This window comes from Lissotriton vulgaris, chromosome 9 (genome assembly GCF_964263255.1).
Source record: "Lissotriton vulgaris chromosome 9, aLisVul1.2, whole genome shotgun sequence".
Classification (NCBI taxonomy): domain Eukaryota; kingdom Metazoa; phylum Chordata; class Amphibia; order Caudata; family Salamandridae; genus Lissotriton; species Lissotriton vulgaris.
In genome coordinates this window covers 324,286,126-324,301,722 of record NC_141697.1, presented here as the reverse complement: position 1 = coordinate 324,301,722, position 15,597 = coordinate 324,286,126, and the positions used below count along the sequence as shown (strand labels likewise).

Genomic DNA, 15,597 nt, shown 5'->3' with positions numbered 1-15,597 from the left:
CCTTCTGCAGGAAACCCATCTCCTTTCCAAAGATTGGCACAGAATGAGGTCCCGTGCCTTTCCCCAACAGTTTTATTCCTGTACAACGGACAAGAAGGCAAGGGTAGCTATATTGTTTGCCAGAGAGTTTTGAGGCAAAGTGGGAGATAAAGAGGCAGAAGTAAAGGGCCGGCTCCTGCCATACAAGTTATGGGTGGGCGGGGCTGCCATGGTGGTGGGGTCCCTGTATGCCCCCAACTCAGGACAAGAAAACTTCCTTAAGGGAGCCATGTCCGAGGTTCTTAGTTCCCAAGATAGGAGGATATTAGTGGGAGGCGACCTCAATCTTGTCATGGACTAGGAGAAAGACAGATCAGGTCAACGCTATGGCCAAACGGGAGCCCTATCAGAAAATGGGAGGGACTGGCTGGGACACAGGTGGCTGGTAGCCATCTGGCAGGAGGACATCTGGCAGGAGGCTCATCCCCAGAGCACACAATTCTCATACTATTCCAATGCACACCACACATATGCCAGATTTGCCCATTTTATAGGATCTACCGCACTAAACAAATTAGTAGAGGCGGTGGACATTACCCCAGTTGCGCTTTCTGACTATGACGCAGTGACAGTGACACTCGACATGCCCCCGACTCATAGACTGAATGTGAGGTGGCGATTACGGGAGAACTTGCTTCAATGAAATGGGGTACCCCAACAGCTACACAAATGCATCACTGACTATCTTTCGACAAACAATATTCTGGACACCTTTGGCGGTAATATGTGGGTCACTCAAGGCGGTGGTGTGGGGCGAACTGATAGCTATTTCCGCTGCGGAAGCTCAAGAACCGAAAGAAAAGAGAGAACTGCTCACGGCAAGCGTGGTGGAACTAGAAAGAGTGCACAGTCGAACAAGCACTCCTAGAGTATGGCGCCAATTGAAAGTAGCCAGTGCGCAACTAGCAAGTTTGGAGCTTGACAGAGCGGAATACGTGGCTCTGGAGCTCAAAGACTCATATCATATAGGGGGAGATAAAACAGGATGTTTCCTAGCGAGTAAACTTAGAGCCCGCACCCAGCGCTCCAAAATTTTGGCCCTTCACAATACCATGGGAAAAAGGGTGGAACAAGATGATCAGATAGCTGAAACTTTCCTGGATTTCTATGCCTTTCTATATGGTAAAGATCTGAAACTGAGTTCGGAGGGTGGGGCACACCTTCAACATGCTGCTACGACGGCTTTGAACACAGCTGGGGCAGAAGCATTAGATGCACCCTTTAGGATTGAAGAAGGGATAGGTGCGATTTCCCGTCTCATACCTCTGAAATCACCAGGGCCGGATGGATTTTCAGCTGGGTTTTATAAAACGTCCTGCCCACTCTTGGCCCCGATCTTAACTCGCCTTTTTAACTCCTTCCAGGGCCCTGGATCTATTCCCCCAGATATGCTAGCTGCTGATATCGTTGTCCTTCCCAAACCTGGGAGGGATGCAACCCAATGTGGCTCCTACCGGCCGATTTCCCTGCTTAATCTGGACTTGAAGTTGTTCACAGGGGTTCTAGCGGCCAGACTAGGTCCACGTATGCCTGTCATCATTGAACCAGACCAGTCTGGCTTTATACCAAATCGACAGAGCAGTGATAATACCAAACGCATCATGCATCTAATCGACAAAGCCCACCGCACCAGATGAATGCCCTGTTACTGTCGACCGATGCAGGAAAGGCATTTGACAGAGACGATTGGAGCTTCTTGGACAAAACCCTGGCACATTTCGGCATCAGGGATCGGTTCAGGGCCTGAATTGCAAGTGGCTACGACAAGCCCAGAGCTACGATACGGGTCAATGGGACAATCTCACAGCCCTTCGACATCCAACGGGGTACGAGGCAGGGATGCCTGATGTTGCCTCTTCTTTTTGCGCTCCACGTGAAGCCCCTAGCACAAAGGATAAGAGACAACCCCAATATCCTCGGCATTCCCTTCGGAGGAGAAAGGCACACAATCAGTCTGTATGCGGATGATATTTTGGCGACCTTGGAGACACCCGAGCGTTCGGTGCCAGCCTTCCTTCGGGAATTGACTTCCTTTGGTACTGTTTCCGGTTTTAAAATAAATATGGGGAAATCAATGATCCTGCCTCCAGGCCTAAATGAGAACCTACACAGGGGATGGCACTGGGAGTACAGAGAAATCCAACCCCTAGCCACGATCTCATACTTGGGGGTAGTCCTCGCCTCTTCCATTGGGCAAACAGTTGCAAAAAACTACGCTAAACTCCTCTCACAAATCCAGGGGAACTCCGTCAGTGGCAGAAGCACCCCCTGTCACTCCTTGGCCACCCGCATTGCTGCCGTTAAAATGTTTATACTGCCTAAAGTGTTATACATTTTTCAGACCATCCCGACATGGCTCCCGGTGGGGACCATTCACAAGCTGCAAGGAGCGGTGCAACACGTCATCTGGGCGGGGGTGCAGCCTCGACTGCTCAAAGATTTATCGTACCGACCTCCTGGCGAAGGGAGGCTCGGTGTTCCAAACTTCTTGGAATATTTTTGGGCGACGCAACTTAGACGTCTTGTAGAATGGAGCATGTCCGAGTCTGAAAAGAGATGGCTGTTTCAAGATAGGGCATTGGCGAAGTTATCCCTCTGGAAGGTGCCCTTTTTAAAGCGTTCAGATAGACCACCGAACCTCAAGGGCTTCCCACTCACACGCACAGTGATGCGAGTGTGGGACACAATAGTGGTTGAACATGGTTTCACATCATTCCCCTCACCATTAACACCCCTGTTTGACAATCCAGAATTTCCAACAGGGCTAGTAGAGCGAGCGTTCTCGCAATAGAGGGCTTCGGACTGCAAGTCGGCGGGACACCTCTTCGATCTAGTTGGGTTCCTTAAGTTCTCAGACGTGCCACAAGCCAATGAGATCAAAGAACTAAAACTATTCCAATACTTCCAAATCCGTCATTGGCTCCTCCACCACGACGTGCGCCTGCTGGTCGGTAGAAAACTAACGACGTACGAGAAATGGCTTATAACCAAATACTCGGACAAAAAGATGATCTCTGAACTTTACAATATGCTTCGTCCACCGGCTTCCTCAGTGCCCACTGCCGGGCAGAAGCGATGGGTGCAGGATTTGGGAAGAGATTTCTCACAGAAGGAATAGCGTGATATCTACTTCAGGGCAAACCATACGGCCCGCAATACAGCAAGTCGAGAAGCGGCGGTCAAGGTGGCAACTTACAGGTACTTGAGACCTGTCAGACTGAATAGAGGTAATTCTGACCGCAGCCCGACTTGCTGGCGGGGCTGTGATGAGGTTTCCCTGCTTACACATTGCTGGGGCTCCCCAACTCTCTTACATACCCACTGAAGTCATTCAAGAGGAAACAAATGGGCCTGGCGATAGAAGCAGCTATCCAACACATTCTCTCTCTGTGGAGCACACAGACCCGACCGATACAAACGGGATGGCTGCACAAGTTATGGTACATCATCGGTATGGAGAGAATCCAAGCCAACCTCACGCACTCAGCAGATTCATGTAACACAATCTGGCGCCCTTTACTATTCCTGTTAGCGTTCAAATTCAACGAAGTAACATGTCCGAAATACCTCCGCCTCCTTCTACTCACCGACGATCAGCCAGCGGTAGTGGCCTCCTAATATGTGACATGAAATGGACCTTTCACGCAGTAACCTAACAAGGCATGGATACAGCACACCGGTTCGGTGGTGGTGGGGTGGGGCTGGAAGTGGGATGGGGTTGTTGGGAGTTTCTATTCTACTAGGCCTTACATACTGCTTATTAGGGTCGGGCCCCTACCCTACTCTGGCAGCCAAATGCACTAAGAATCACACAAGGGTCCTCAAGGATACGAGGTGGCTGGACTGGATGGGGGGGAGACCAAGTTGATGAAACACTGGATTGTCCATTGTATGTAATGTGCCTTTTCATTTGCCTGGAAATAAATAAAACAAAGTTAAACCCAAAATATCTGCCACCTAGGGGATATTCTAAAGGTGGAGTTGGATTATTCACCAGAAAAAGCATTACTGAAGGTAAGTAACTCTTTGTTACACTCACTTGCATGTTAGATTGGCTGTTAATTATCTGCCCCCTTAATTATGGGCCCAAGCTGCAGCGTAGGATTCATAATGAATGAAGTAATTACAGCTATTTTTGATTTGCATGTGTGGGTAATAAGGCTGTTGGCAATCCGTTTTGAGTCATCAGTACCTTGCTGGAGAAAAGCTGTGAAGCAGACATGATAACTGAGCTATATCAGATGGAGCAGTGGAGCAATTGCACGATGATAATGGATAGCTGCTTCAAACAGGCGTAGCATATTATTTACCCATGCTCATCTTCGAATTGTCTGTGCCATGATGGATCCATGATTTCAGTTCACACCCATTAGATGCAACATAGTGACAGAACAATATGGTGGTGATGAATTCATAATTTTCATAAAAGCCCCATGTTAGAAATGGGGTCTCTAATTGGCAAGGGTTTGCTCCTTTGTCCAAGTAGGGACCTTTCTTCCTATTCAGGATAAGGGGGATGCACTTCTAAAATAACAACTGCTCATCCCCTTGGTAGCTAGGCACGGGCAGAAAGGCTTATCTCAGAGATAGTGTGTAAGCATTTGTGCACACATATAATAATGCAGTGAAAACACTATAAATGGACACCACACCAGTTTACAAAAATAAGTAATCTTTATCTAAACCAAACAATACAAAAACGACAAAAAAGTCCAACACACAATAATCAAAATGTGATTCTTAGAAGGTAAAAACAGTTCCGTCCATAGCAATCGATAGATGCTACACTTTCAACACAAAGTAACTTGGATGTGTCACAATCATAAACAAAAACAGCTACAGTAAAGGTAATGTCTGTTCCTTACACCTGAGGAAGATGATGCGTTAGATCTTCAGGGGAGGTGATGCGTCGGTTCCTTACTGCCACAATGGAAGTGATGCTTCGGTTCCTTATTGAAGGAGAGGTGGTGCGTCAGTTTCTGACTGTGCGGGGAGGCGATGCGTCTGTTTCTTACTGCAGTCACAGCGTTATTGTTGACTTGGCACCCCGGTGCGATGCGTGGGTATCAGGGATGCGTCTGTTCTCGATGAGGCGGCTGCAACGTCACATCGTTCGTCTCTCCAGCCGCGGTCCCACAATGCATTGGTTCTTGTAGCCGCACAGCAGGGCCTGCATTGGAATCGGTGCAGTGATCTCGGACTTCAGAGCTCGGTGCACAGGATTCAGCGTGCAGTGATTTATCCAGCCAAGGGCAGGCGCTGCATTGGTTTCTTCAGCGGCGATGCTTCGAAAACTGGTGTGGATGAGTCGTGTTTATCTTATTTGTGTCTCTTTTCCAGCTCCCAGGAGCAGGAACAACCTCCAGAGGCCCAACACAGCAACAGGCACCTCTTGGCAGGTCAGAAATCCCAGCAAGGAGTTCAGGGGAGCTGGTAGTGACGTCTTTGTGTCCCTGAGACTTCAGAACACGAGGCAAGCTCTACTTCAAGTCCTTGGGGATATTTTTCAAACAGGATCAACAGCACACAGCAAAATCTTTTTCCTCTCCTTGGCAGAAACAGCCACTGCAGGGCAACCCCAGACAGCACACTGAAAAGGGACCGTACTTCTCCTACAGCTTTCTCAGCTCTTTTCCTTGACAGAGGTTCCTCCTGAGTCCAGAAGTAATCTAAAGTGCTCGGGTCTGAACCCCAATATTTATAGCCCATTTATCTTTGTTTTCTGATGAGAGAGAGAGAGGCTCTCTGCTCAGTCAAAACCTGTCCTCCCTGGTCCAGCTTCCCAGCAGGAGGTAGAGACAGCATTGTGTAAGGCAGACCAGGTCCATTCAGGTGTAAGGAAATCTCCTCCCCCTACTCTAAATGTAGCCCAGGTCTATTCAGACCAGCCCTGACTCATTCAGGAAAGGCAGGATGCACATCAACCTTCTAGTGGCTGTCTGAAAGAAGGCACATCCCCAGCCCCTGTCACTCCAAAGCCAGACAGTCAATCCACAAACCAGCCGAGAGATGCAGGGTGGCTAAGTAAGAAAATACCCACTTCTATAAGTAGTATTTTCAAACCCACAATTTAAAAATCATCTTTACTAAAAGATGCATTTTTATATTCTGAGTTCAGGCAGACTAAACTTCAAGTTTTCTCATGTCTTTATGGGAAGTTATACTTATAAGATGTTATAAATAAACTCCCATTCTATCCTATGGGACAGATAGACTTTCAATAGTGAAAAACTAAATAAACTCTATTTCACTATCAGGACATGTCGCACCCACCAGGATAAGTCCAAACCTTCTCATGCACTGCACCCTGCCCACAGGGCTTACCTTAGGGGTGACTCACGTAATAAAAGGGAAGGTTAGTGCCTGGCAAGTGGGTGCACTAGCCAGGTCGACATGGCAATAAAAACTGTGTGCAGACACTGCGCTGGCAATTCTGAGAACGTTTTGCATGGCTGTTTGTGTGGGTGTGGATGTCACAATCAGTGCTGGAGGCCCACTAGCAGCATTTGATTTACAGGTCTTGGGCACACACAGTGCACTGTACTAGAGACTTGGTAGTAAATCAAACAAGCCAAAAATGGAAACACCAATCCATAATAACAATTTACACAGAGAGCTTATGCATTTTAGCTCTGATTAGCAGTGGTAACCTGCCCAGAGCAATAAAACTAACAAAAACAGGAGGCCCAAAAGCAAAAAGTCTGGGGATAAACCGGCTGGACAAGCCAGGTCGAATGCCCCTTTTCGACCACAAGTATTCAGTAATGACCACTAGATCGTTGAACAGTCCATACATACTTTCTCTGTTAAGTGTCCCTGTAAAGGTGGGTGACCTCTTTCAGCACTCTTTCAAAGTTGTGCACGAGGTCTTAAATATGGTTGTTTCTAAATCTCAAAATGTAGTTCTTTGAAGAGACTTTTTTATGTAGAGACAGTAAAAATGTTTCTACCAGTGATTAGCAAAGGTGAAAGGTTTTGTGTGTGTGTGTGTGTATATGTGTACAATACATATTCACTGGACAATAAATAAAAGGTTACAGGGACTTATAGTTAGGCTCAGATTTAATTTAAAACCATGGAATTCAGCAGTTATGCAACCTGAGCCAACAATAACTTATGCCCCCTGCAATGCACTGCTTATGACCTCACATATTACATCACTCATGAAATGGTCAGTGACACCATTGATGACATCACTGATGACTTCTCAAATGATATCATTAATGACATCATCCAGTGAGTGTCTTTCGTAAACGTTTCTGAAACGTAAAGATATATACTAAGCTGCTGCATTAGTTAAATTACTGTTCTTTCTGTACTACTGAGTGATACTATTTCTAACATATGTCATATGAGTGGTTGTGTGACTGTCTGTATCAGTGTTTTGAGTGGATGTCTGAGTGGCTATATGGCTCTGTGAGTGGGTGTGTCAGTGGTTTTGTGGGTGTTTAAGTGGGTGGGTGGGTGTGTGTGAGTGATTGGCTGTGTAGTTCTGTGAGTTTATGTGAGAGTTGCTGATTGGGTATGTGTGGGTGTCTGAGTGTCTGTGTGGTTCTGACAGTAGCTGTGTGATAACAGAACTTGTGCCATAACAGAACTTCACCTGCCCCTTTATCCAACAAGAGTCCACAGTTTTGCAAAAAAGTCCACCCAGCTGGAGTACTTTCTACTGGTTAATTAGTAATTTCTACCTCGTTGGCAAATAATTTGTGGTTGTTCTGCACTACAGCTGCATAATGGACCACAAGGAAATGTCTCCAGTGACCTTGTGTGCATGTAATTTCGGAAATGATTGTTCCTCGAGCATACATCTGTGATAACATGAATCCTCATCCTCCGCGAAGAGGATAAGAGTAAAAATAGGGGAATCTCCACCAAACAGGGGTACTTCCTCCTAACTATATGAGGTAAGTGCTTCTTTGTTTAGTGGTGATGTCCACCTATTCTTCTGCATCAAGAACGTGTCACAAAAATCAGTAAAAAACACACTCCTTTTTTTTGGTAAGCCGACCATCAGCGTGTGAAAAGGCGGGAAGATCTTTGCATACTATTAAGAAAAATGGGTTGGAGCCAAACGGGCAGAGCTTGCAGATGATTTTGGGCATTTGCATACTCATGGTAATTAAAAGGGAGAACCATGGACTCTGTTCTCACCAGGAGACAACAAGAAAGAAACCACTCGCTTTGCCTTCTCCCAAGCCCAAGAAGTTAGGATCATTTTTTTGGTTTTTGAGGGGGAGGAGGCCCGCGCGGCCCCCATCCACAGGCCAATTTTGGCCCCGATAGATCCCAACCCCTGGGGCCTGGCCAATTGTGCAGCTCTGGGGGGACGCGGGCAGAGCCTCATGGCTCCCACACGCAGGGAGCACACAAAAGGCTGCTTCATGCATGTGAGAACGATCCTTTCATCTGTTTTCCTGCCCCATTGACAGAGGACAGGAAAAATGAAGAACAATCCGCTCCCAGCTGGCGGTATCAGTCTTCCAGATCCCGCCTGCTGGGAGCGGACTTACTGTTTGCTCTTGCTCTGCGGGAGCTGCTAAACTTCTTACCAAGCGAGAGTAAACAGCTGTGTCCCAGCGGTGGGCACCCCAGGACACAGAAAGCCAGCCCTCTGGGGTCCCCAGGGCCATTAATGGCTCCAGGAGTGGGGGGTCGTACCCACCCCCCTCTATCTTTGTTATTACAGGGCCTGCCCCAGGGAGGTGACGATCCCCCGAACATATATCTGCCATGGAGAGGGGGGCTCTGTAGACCCCTCCCCAAAATATGTATTAAAATATGACCCCGGAACCCTGCCCACCCAGGGGCCGAAATACAAAAAGCATGGTAGACTGCATTTTTTTTGTGCAAATACGTTTTGATTTTCACTGCAAAAACCTTAGTAAAATTGCTTTTTGGGCCAGGCGGGGTCTCTGGGGGATGTGAGCACCAAGCCTAGGGGGTCAAGGTAATCCTACCCTGTCCCCTTCTCTTTTTAAAAAAAAAAAAAGTTTTTGTTTGGGACTTAGCCATTTTGGGACTTAGATTCAGCTATCAACACTTCTTGGTTGAAGTGTTGGCAGCCAATCTGATCTCTGCACAAGGTCGGTAAGATTTGTGGAGGGTCTGCGCCTCTAGATATACACATTTGCTTTTCCTTTAATATCTCCAAAACTACTGAACAAATTTACACCAAATAACAAAAAAGGCTCTTTCCGGGCAAAGAGCTAGCTTTCTGCCAAATTTGGTGTAATTCCGTTCAGCGGTTCGGGCTGTAGTGGGGTCTAAAATCTCTATGGGAATTAACATGGAAGTCGCACTTTTTTTTTTAACACCACCGCCCTCCCCCCCGCACCCTCTTTTTCTCGGCCCCCCTTGATGGGTCACCCCAAAACTTTCCAAGTACAACTAGAATCAGGAGGGCACTTTTTGGGAAAATTTTGTGAAGGTTCATTAAATGGTGCCAAAGTTATTAGCAAGCCAAAAAACGATTTCCCTATGAAAACTAGGTCCTAACTAGAACTACCTACTGGCGACCGCCAGTAGGTAATATGTATGTATATGTATCTGTTATTTTGCGTGCTGTAAAATCATTTGCAATGGCTTTTTGCAAGGACTTTCGTTTTTAACGAAATTATAGTGCTTAAGAATACAGCTGCCTGGAGAACCACATCAGCGGCCGAGCAACATTTAATATTTATTTTATTCATTATTCAATTTATACGCACCCTTTAGGGTTTCGCAGTGCCAGTACACAATAACATAAATCTGGATCTTGTTTCACTACTTAAAATCGGTATCATAGGCCTTCTGTGCCTCTGAGTTATACAGTGCTTATGAAGTCTTACAATGAAGTGTTATATCCGGTATCCACCAAATTTTTTTCAGGGATTCACAAGAGTCAATATATAGCTAGCTATGAGACCTTTTAGGCACCATGAATACTTTTGCATGTGAAAAACTGGTAAAGTAGGCAGGCCAATAAATTGTGGGATTTATTTGGTCATTTAGAGCAAACAGTGTTTGTTTTCTCTGATTATTTGTTGATGCCTAAACATTCTCTGGCTCAGATGTGGTCTCCTGGTTAAGTAACTACCCTCAGCGAGTAGACCTCTAATCCAGACTTCCCCACTTAAATGATATTATGTATACCTGTGCTTTAGTGCTGTTGCTTTTACCAAGCGTGAGTGCTTAGAACCCAATTAATAAGCGCAATCTATTACCAGGACTTTTACACAATGTCGACCTTGATTAATTTAATTGAGTTCAAGAGCCAATAAATACTAAATGTGACTTTTCTCCTCTTTTAAAGGGGCCTCACTCCACCTGAGACAGAAATGTTATACATGCAGGAGGTTGAAAGGATGGATGGCTATGGAGAAGAAAGCTATCCTGCAAAGGTATAATCTGTTTGTTTTTAAGGCTGTGCAGTATGCTTGCAGGTATCCTTATTGCTATTTGCATTTCTGCAGCACAATGCTGTCCCCAGTTTGTTCCTGAGGCACTGTTATTTTGATTTGGGATGCGTTCATGCAGATGCATTCACAAATAAACAAAACGGGTATTGGTGGTTCATGACTGCAGTATAGAGTGGAGAATTTTGGTTGGATGTTTTTTGATGATGTGCTATATTTGTATTGCTTTGGGAAGTTGATGAGACATATTTTCAGAAATGTGGCAGAGGGCAATGTTAACATTCAACGCCTAGAGGGCCAGACGTGTGCTTCTTGTGTATAATTGCCACTGGCGATCATGCATGCTGGGGACAGACAGACGTGGAAGGGGTACTAATTTTAGGATGTCATCAGGCAGGAATGAGAATCTCAGAATGAGGTGAAGAAATCAAGAACTTTACAAAAATGAAGTTTTATTCTGCATGGCCCATTCTGGATAACAGTAACCGGCGGATTGAATGGAGACCAGACTCTAGATCTGTGATGAATCAGATATAATGAGGAACGCCTGATACTCCCTAAAGTGCATTATTGTAAAGGATTTAGCGTGTCGCGAGTGGCATTAGGACTTTAAGCAACCAGTGGAGTGAAAAATCTTGTTCATTTTTGTATGTGTTGGTGAATTAACTTCAGATTGCCTGCTACCCCGATTTTAAGGCGATGTAACTAGTGGCTGGATTATTGGAAATTTCCAAAGGTCCGATTGAGTTGTCCAGAGGCTTACTGTCAGTAATTTTTGTTTGCTTCAAGATTGTTCCCTTACCCTTGTCCTGAGGAGGCCAAGATGTAACTGAAGGCCGAAACGCGTCCATGTCGACAGTTTATGACAAGAGGAGTACATCTGGAATTGACAAAAAAATTCCTATGATTTTTCTTTTTTTAATAATTTTTTTATTTGATTTTCAATTTCAAAAGAACATATACAGATAATTATGATGTAGCAATTGATGACACTGACAGTTCGTACGGTTAGGGTGGCAGGAGACATCGACAATAAATTAGATGACGTTTACAGACAGACAAACTCTGGAAAGTAATCAAGCAGGTAATTAATGTGGCAGCATAGTATTCCAGTACATTAATGACATGAACAATCAGACATGAGTTATAGTCAACAGGTATGCAGTGAGAGGGCCTCAAATATCACGAGGTTTGGAGGTACTAGGCAATTCCTCTGCATAACATGTGAATTGAGCTCAACGATATACCAGGTCTTGTATCCAGTTTGTAGTTGTTGGTGCTGGTCTGCCACCCCAGCATATGGAAACTCTACGTTTGGCTATCAGTAGTGCCACAGCAACCAACTTCCTATGAGAGGCTTTAATATCATTAACTTTGCCCAGTAAACATACTTGTGGTGTACCTGATATAGGCAGGGCTGGACTGGCCATAGCGGGCACCGGGCAATCCCCCGGTGTGCCACATGGGTGGGGGCCGGTTTTGGGCCCTTGGAGGCCGATTTTGTTACAGGGCCGTTTTTGTAGCATAGCTGCAAAATCGTCCCTGTAACTAAATTGGCAGAAAACCGGCCCGGCAAAAAGCTTGGCGGCACCTCCAACCCCCCCTCCAGAGTAGGAAGGAGAGGTGGGGGGGGGGGGGTGGGCGGCCGAGCACTTTGCCAGGGCCGGTTTTGGTTCCCAGTGCGGCCCTGGATATAGGGAATCCCAACGACAGTTGTATAATGTTTGTGACTGCTTCCCAGAATGAATGCACCTTTTGGCAGGCCCAAGCTGAATGGTAGAAGTCGGCAAAAATTCCTATGATTGAAAGCACATTTGAAATAAGGTCTTAAGAGGGGTGGTAACCCTGTGTGCATAGAAGACACCCTCTTAGTGAAATTGCCTTTATTCAGTCTGCAAACACTGATTAATTTTCAATTGAGGGGGTAGAGGGAACTAATGAATTTTGTTTTTTGTTGATTTGTGATGTATATGTTGTTTGTATATATGTGTGTATGTTTTAAAAGAGAAACAAAAATAATGATGATTATGTTCCCAAAAATGTGTCTGTGGTATGTGATTTGTTATCTTGAATAAGGTATATGAATTAAAGACAGGACTATGCACTGTTAATAGGGTAATATGAAGTTCTCTAAGATTGAGTAGATGTAGATATTTCTTCCTCCTTGCCATTTCCTTTTTCCTTACATTCTGGATAGCCCAGCAGGTTAATTCACAAATTCCCCCACATCAGCTGCCCTAAATTAGCAGTCACTGAAAGTGGAACTCCTAGGAGTGTATCATAAGGGAAAACCTAGGAACACACAGGGCTCTCTGCAGCACAACAGGCCTTTGCAGGTAATAAACCGATGTGATTTGTCCCAGATATAGTCCATAAAGAAAGCAAGTAACTATTTGGGGATACAGTGGTCTCTACTATCATGCACAAAAGAAGCTCAGTGAGGCAATCGCATAGATTCAGGGAGAATCCCAGTCACTTGTTGGTGAGTGCCAGGGTAAACATCTAACTGCAACCTCATAAGAGCGAGGGATTTCGAAGGGTTGACTATTTTGAAGCATTTTAATTACTGCAGGTTTTTTTCATGAATGTTTCTGACTAATGTATGTTACAGTTCACAAATAATCCTCCTATAATTTCATCAAGTTGATTTAATAAAAGCTGTTGTGAAGTCAATAAATACTTACTGACTAGAAATGATGGGTACTTCTTCAAAGTTATGGTAAAGTTACGGTAAAGATACCTTAATTTAGGCGAAGGTAATAGAGCTTGTTTGCTCCAAGTGCTTGGCTGTGACAACAGTCTCCAGGTCCACACCAGTTACATTTTCCATAGTAACTCAGTAGAAATCCATATTCAGCCACCCTCCCAAACTAAACCTGATTCTACTTTTGCTTGTACTGGTCTGAAGGTCTTATGGCAATCACAGTTGTTCTTTGGTAGTGAAATGGAACTATGTATTACTGGCATTACATTGTAATTTGGAGGGATTTTGCCTTAGTTTGTGTTCTATGATAATGTCATACTAGCCACTTAATTTTATGTTCTTGCAATTTTTCTTGTTGCTGCTTATAGGACAGTCGAGGGTACGACATCTGTATCGGAGCATGTTTGGATGGCATCTTTGTGAAGCACAAAAATGGCAGACCACCTGTGGTGTTTTGGTGAGCAAAATGTCAATCAAAAAATACATGTATGCTCTGGATGACTTTTGGAGGGTGGTTTGAGTTTGGAGAGGAGTTCTGTACTTTAATTGAGTATTTGTTCGAAGAGGACTTAGCCATGGTTTGTAAAGTAATATTTGGACGTGTTTCAGAGAAAGCCTGCTCCCTAATTAACATTTACCTGCTACCACTGTATACTGGGTCTTTGAGATTATGCCTGGAAAACTTGTAAAATATCCCATGCAAGTGCTTCTTCGATTTATTTTGGTTACTCTCGACTGGATTTGTATTAGTATGTATCACAGGCGGGTTTGTAGAGGAGGACTGGATCCATACCATGTAAAAAATCTTTATTTGGAATTTGAAAATAGAAGTATATAACTTGTAGACATCCTTGATTTATGGCATAGATATGGCCTTCGCGGAACAATATTGGACTCTACTGTCATGCTCAGCAACATGGTCCCCTGTCACTTTGCTGTAATTTTTGTAATTGGATCCTTTCCCCTACAAGCGCTTTTTATTGTTTAAAGCTTCCTGAGATTTGCTGGAAGATGTTGGCATAGTCATATTTCAAGTATATTTGCTATGCTGCATGTTGGTAATTAGTTAGATTTCCTTGCACGTATTTTTAACAATGTTAGTGTCTTACTTTTAATGTTCAATCACAAATGATTGGCCCCAAATTACAAACCTCACTGCAGCTACCCCTCCGCAAGTTGAAGATTTCTCAAGTATCGCTCTATAAATGACCCGGATTGCTTTCCTTATGTAGAGTTAACTAGGCAACTACACATATTTCGGAGGACACCGCATTTGTTTGGGGCATGAAAAGTGTTTTCCAAAGGGCATGGGTAACAGGACAGGCAGGTCTGTATATATTCAGAAATGGGCTGATGTAGTTTCAAGTCATTAAAAACCTCTATCCCTATTTGTACCCAGGCTCCACGACGAACAGTAATTTTTGCACTTTTCCTAAATGGTCAGGTGGAATAGCATGTTATTCTCTATCCAAAGCTCCTTTGCGTTATCATCTTCCCTGAGTTCTGAAAACTGAGTGATGGGGAACAAGCACTGCTGCCAATTCCTATCATCAGTAAAAAAAATTACACTCATGCTAATTTTTTATAGGCTATATTGACCTGTTTTCTGAGTATTGTCTTCTTGTTTGAAATGTTTTTTTGTTCCAAAATGCAAAATGTTTGGTGTATTCTCTATTTGAGGCATAGTTTGTTTAATCTCCTATTCCATACAAGATATATGAAAGGATAGTGCCAATACATTATTTGATAGTACACACTTCCAAAACAAAAATACTTGAAATATTTTCCCCCAACTTCAGTCATATCATTCTCCAGTATTCAATCTTTCATAGCTTGTATCTTCCCAGTCGTCATGGTGGGGAGTCTCCCGGTAAATAATAACCATAGCAGTAGAAGAAAAAACTGCCTGGAAACCATAGAGTAGTGAAACAATAGGTAACCTCTCCTCCTCATTATGTGGCCCAAACTACAGCCAATCAGCAGCCAGCACCAACCTACACCATTCCCAGCAGAGCCACCATACCTCAGATTTCTAACCGCATTCGTGTGAGAAGGAGTCTCCCTGAGCTCAGCTCAGTTTTTCTCTCTTAGTTGAACTTTTGACCTTTACAGTTGGAAGTCAGGTACTGTTTTTTGACAGGATTATTACATTCAAAATGTCTGAAGGCTCCAAGAAGAGACTTTTCAGAGCTTGCAGGTCCTGTGGCAAGGCCAGAATTTTTTCTGAGGATCCACACAAGGAATGCTTGTACTGCTTGTACCCTAAGCATATCCCTAAGGACTGCAAATATTGCCGGACCTTCTCTGCCAAAACTCTTAAGGATAGAGAAGCGCGCCTCTTATTATGGCTTCAAAAGAGAAAATCTACAGACTCGGTGTCTGAGGGGGAAGCCAAGGGACACACCTCTAAGAAACAGAAAAGAGGGTCCTCTGAGGAAAAAGGAGATGTGAAGAAAC

General features: G+C 44.5%; 1 protein-coding gene across 2 annotated transcripts in view; it reads left to right on the top strand.

The window, feature by feature from the left end:
• PTPN21 (protein tyrosine phosphatase non-receptor type 21) overlaps window positions 1–15,597 on the top strand; it is a 369,019-nt gene that overhangs the window by 96,049 nt on the left and 257,373 nt on the right. For both annotated transcript variants that reach the window (XM_086937623.1, XM_086937622.1), the window contains exons 7-8: window positions 10,334–10,421; window positions 13,509–13,597. In XM_086937623.1, the coding sequence (XP_086793749.1) occupies window positions 10,334–10,421; window positions 13,509–13,597 (177 nt within the window). The remainder of the gene's footprint in view (window positions 1–10,333; window positions 10,422–13,508; window positions 13,598–15,597) is intronic.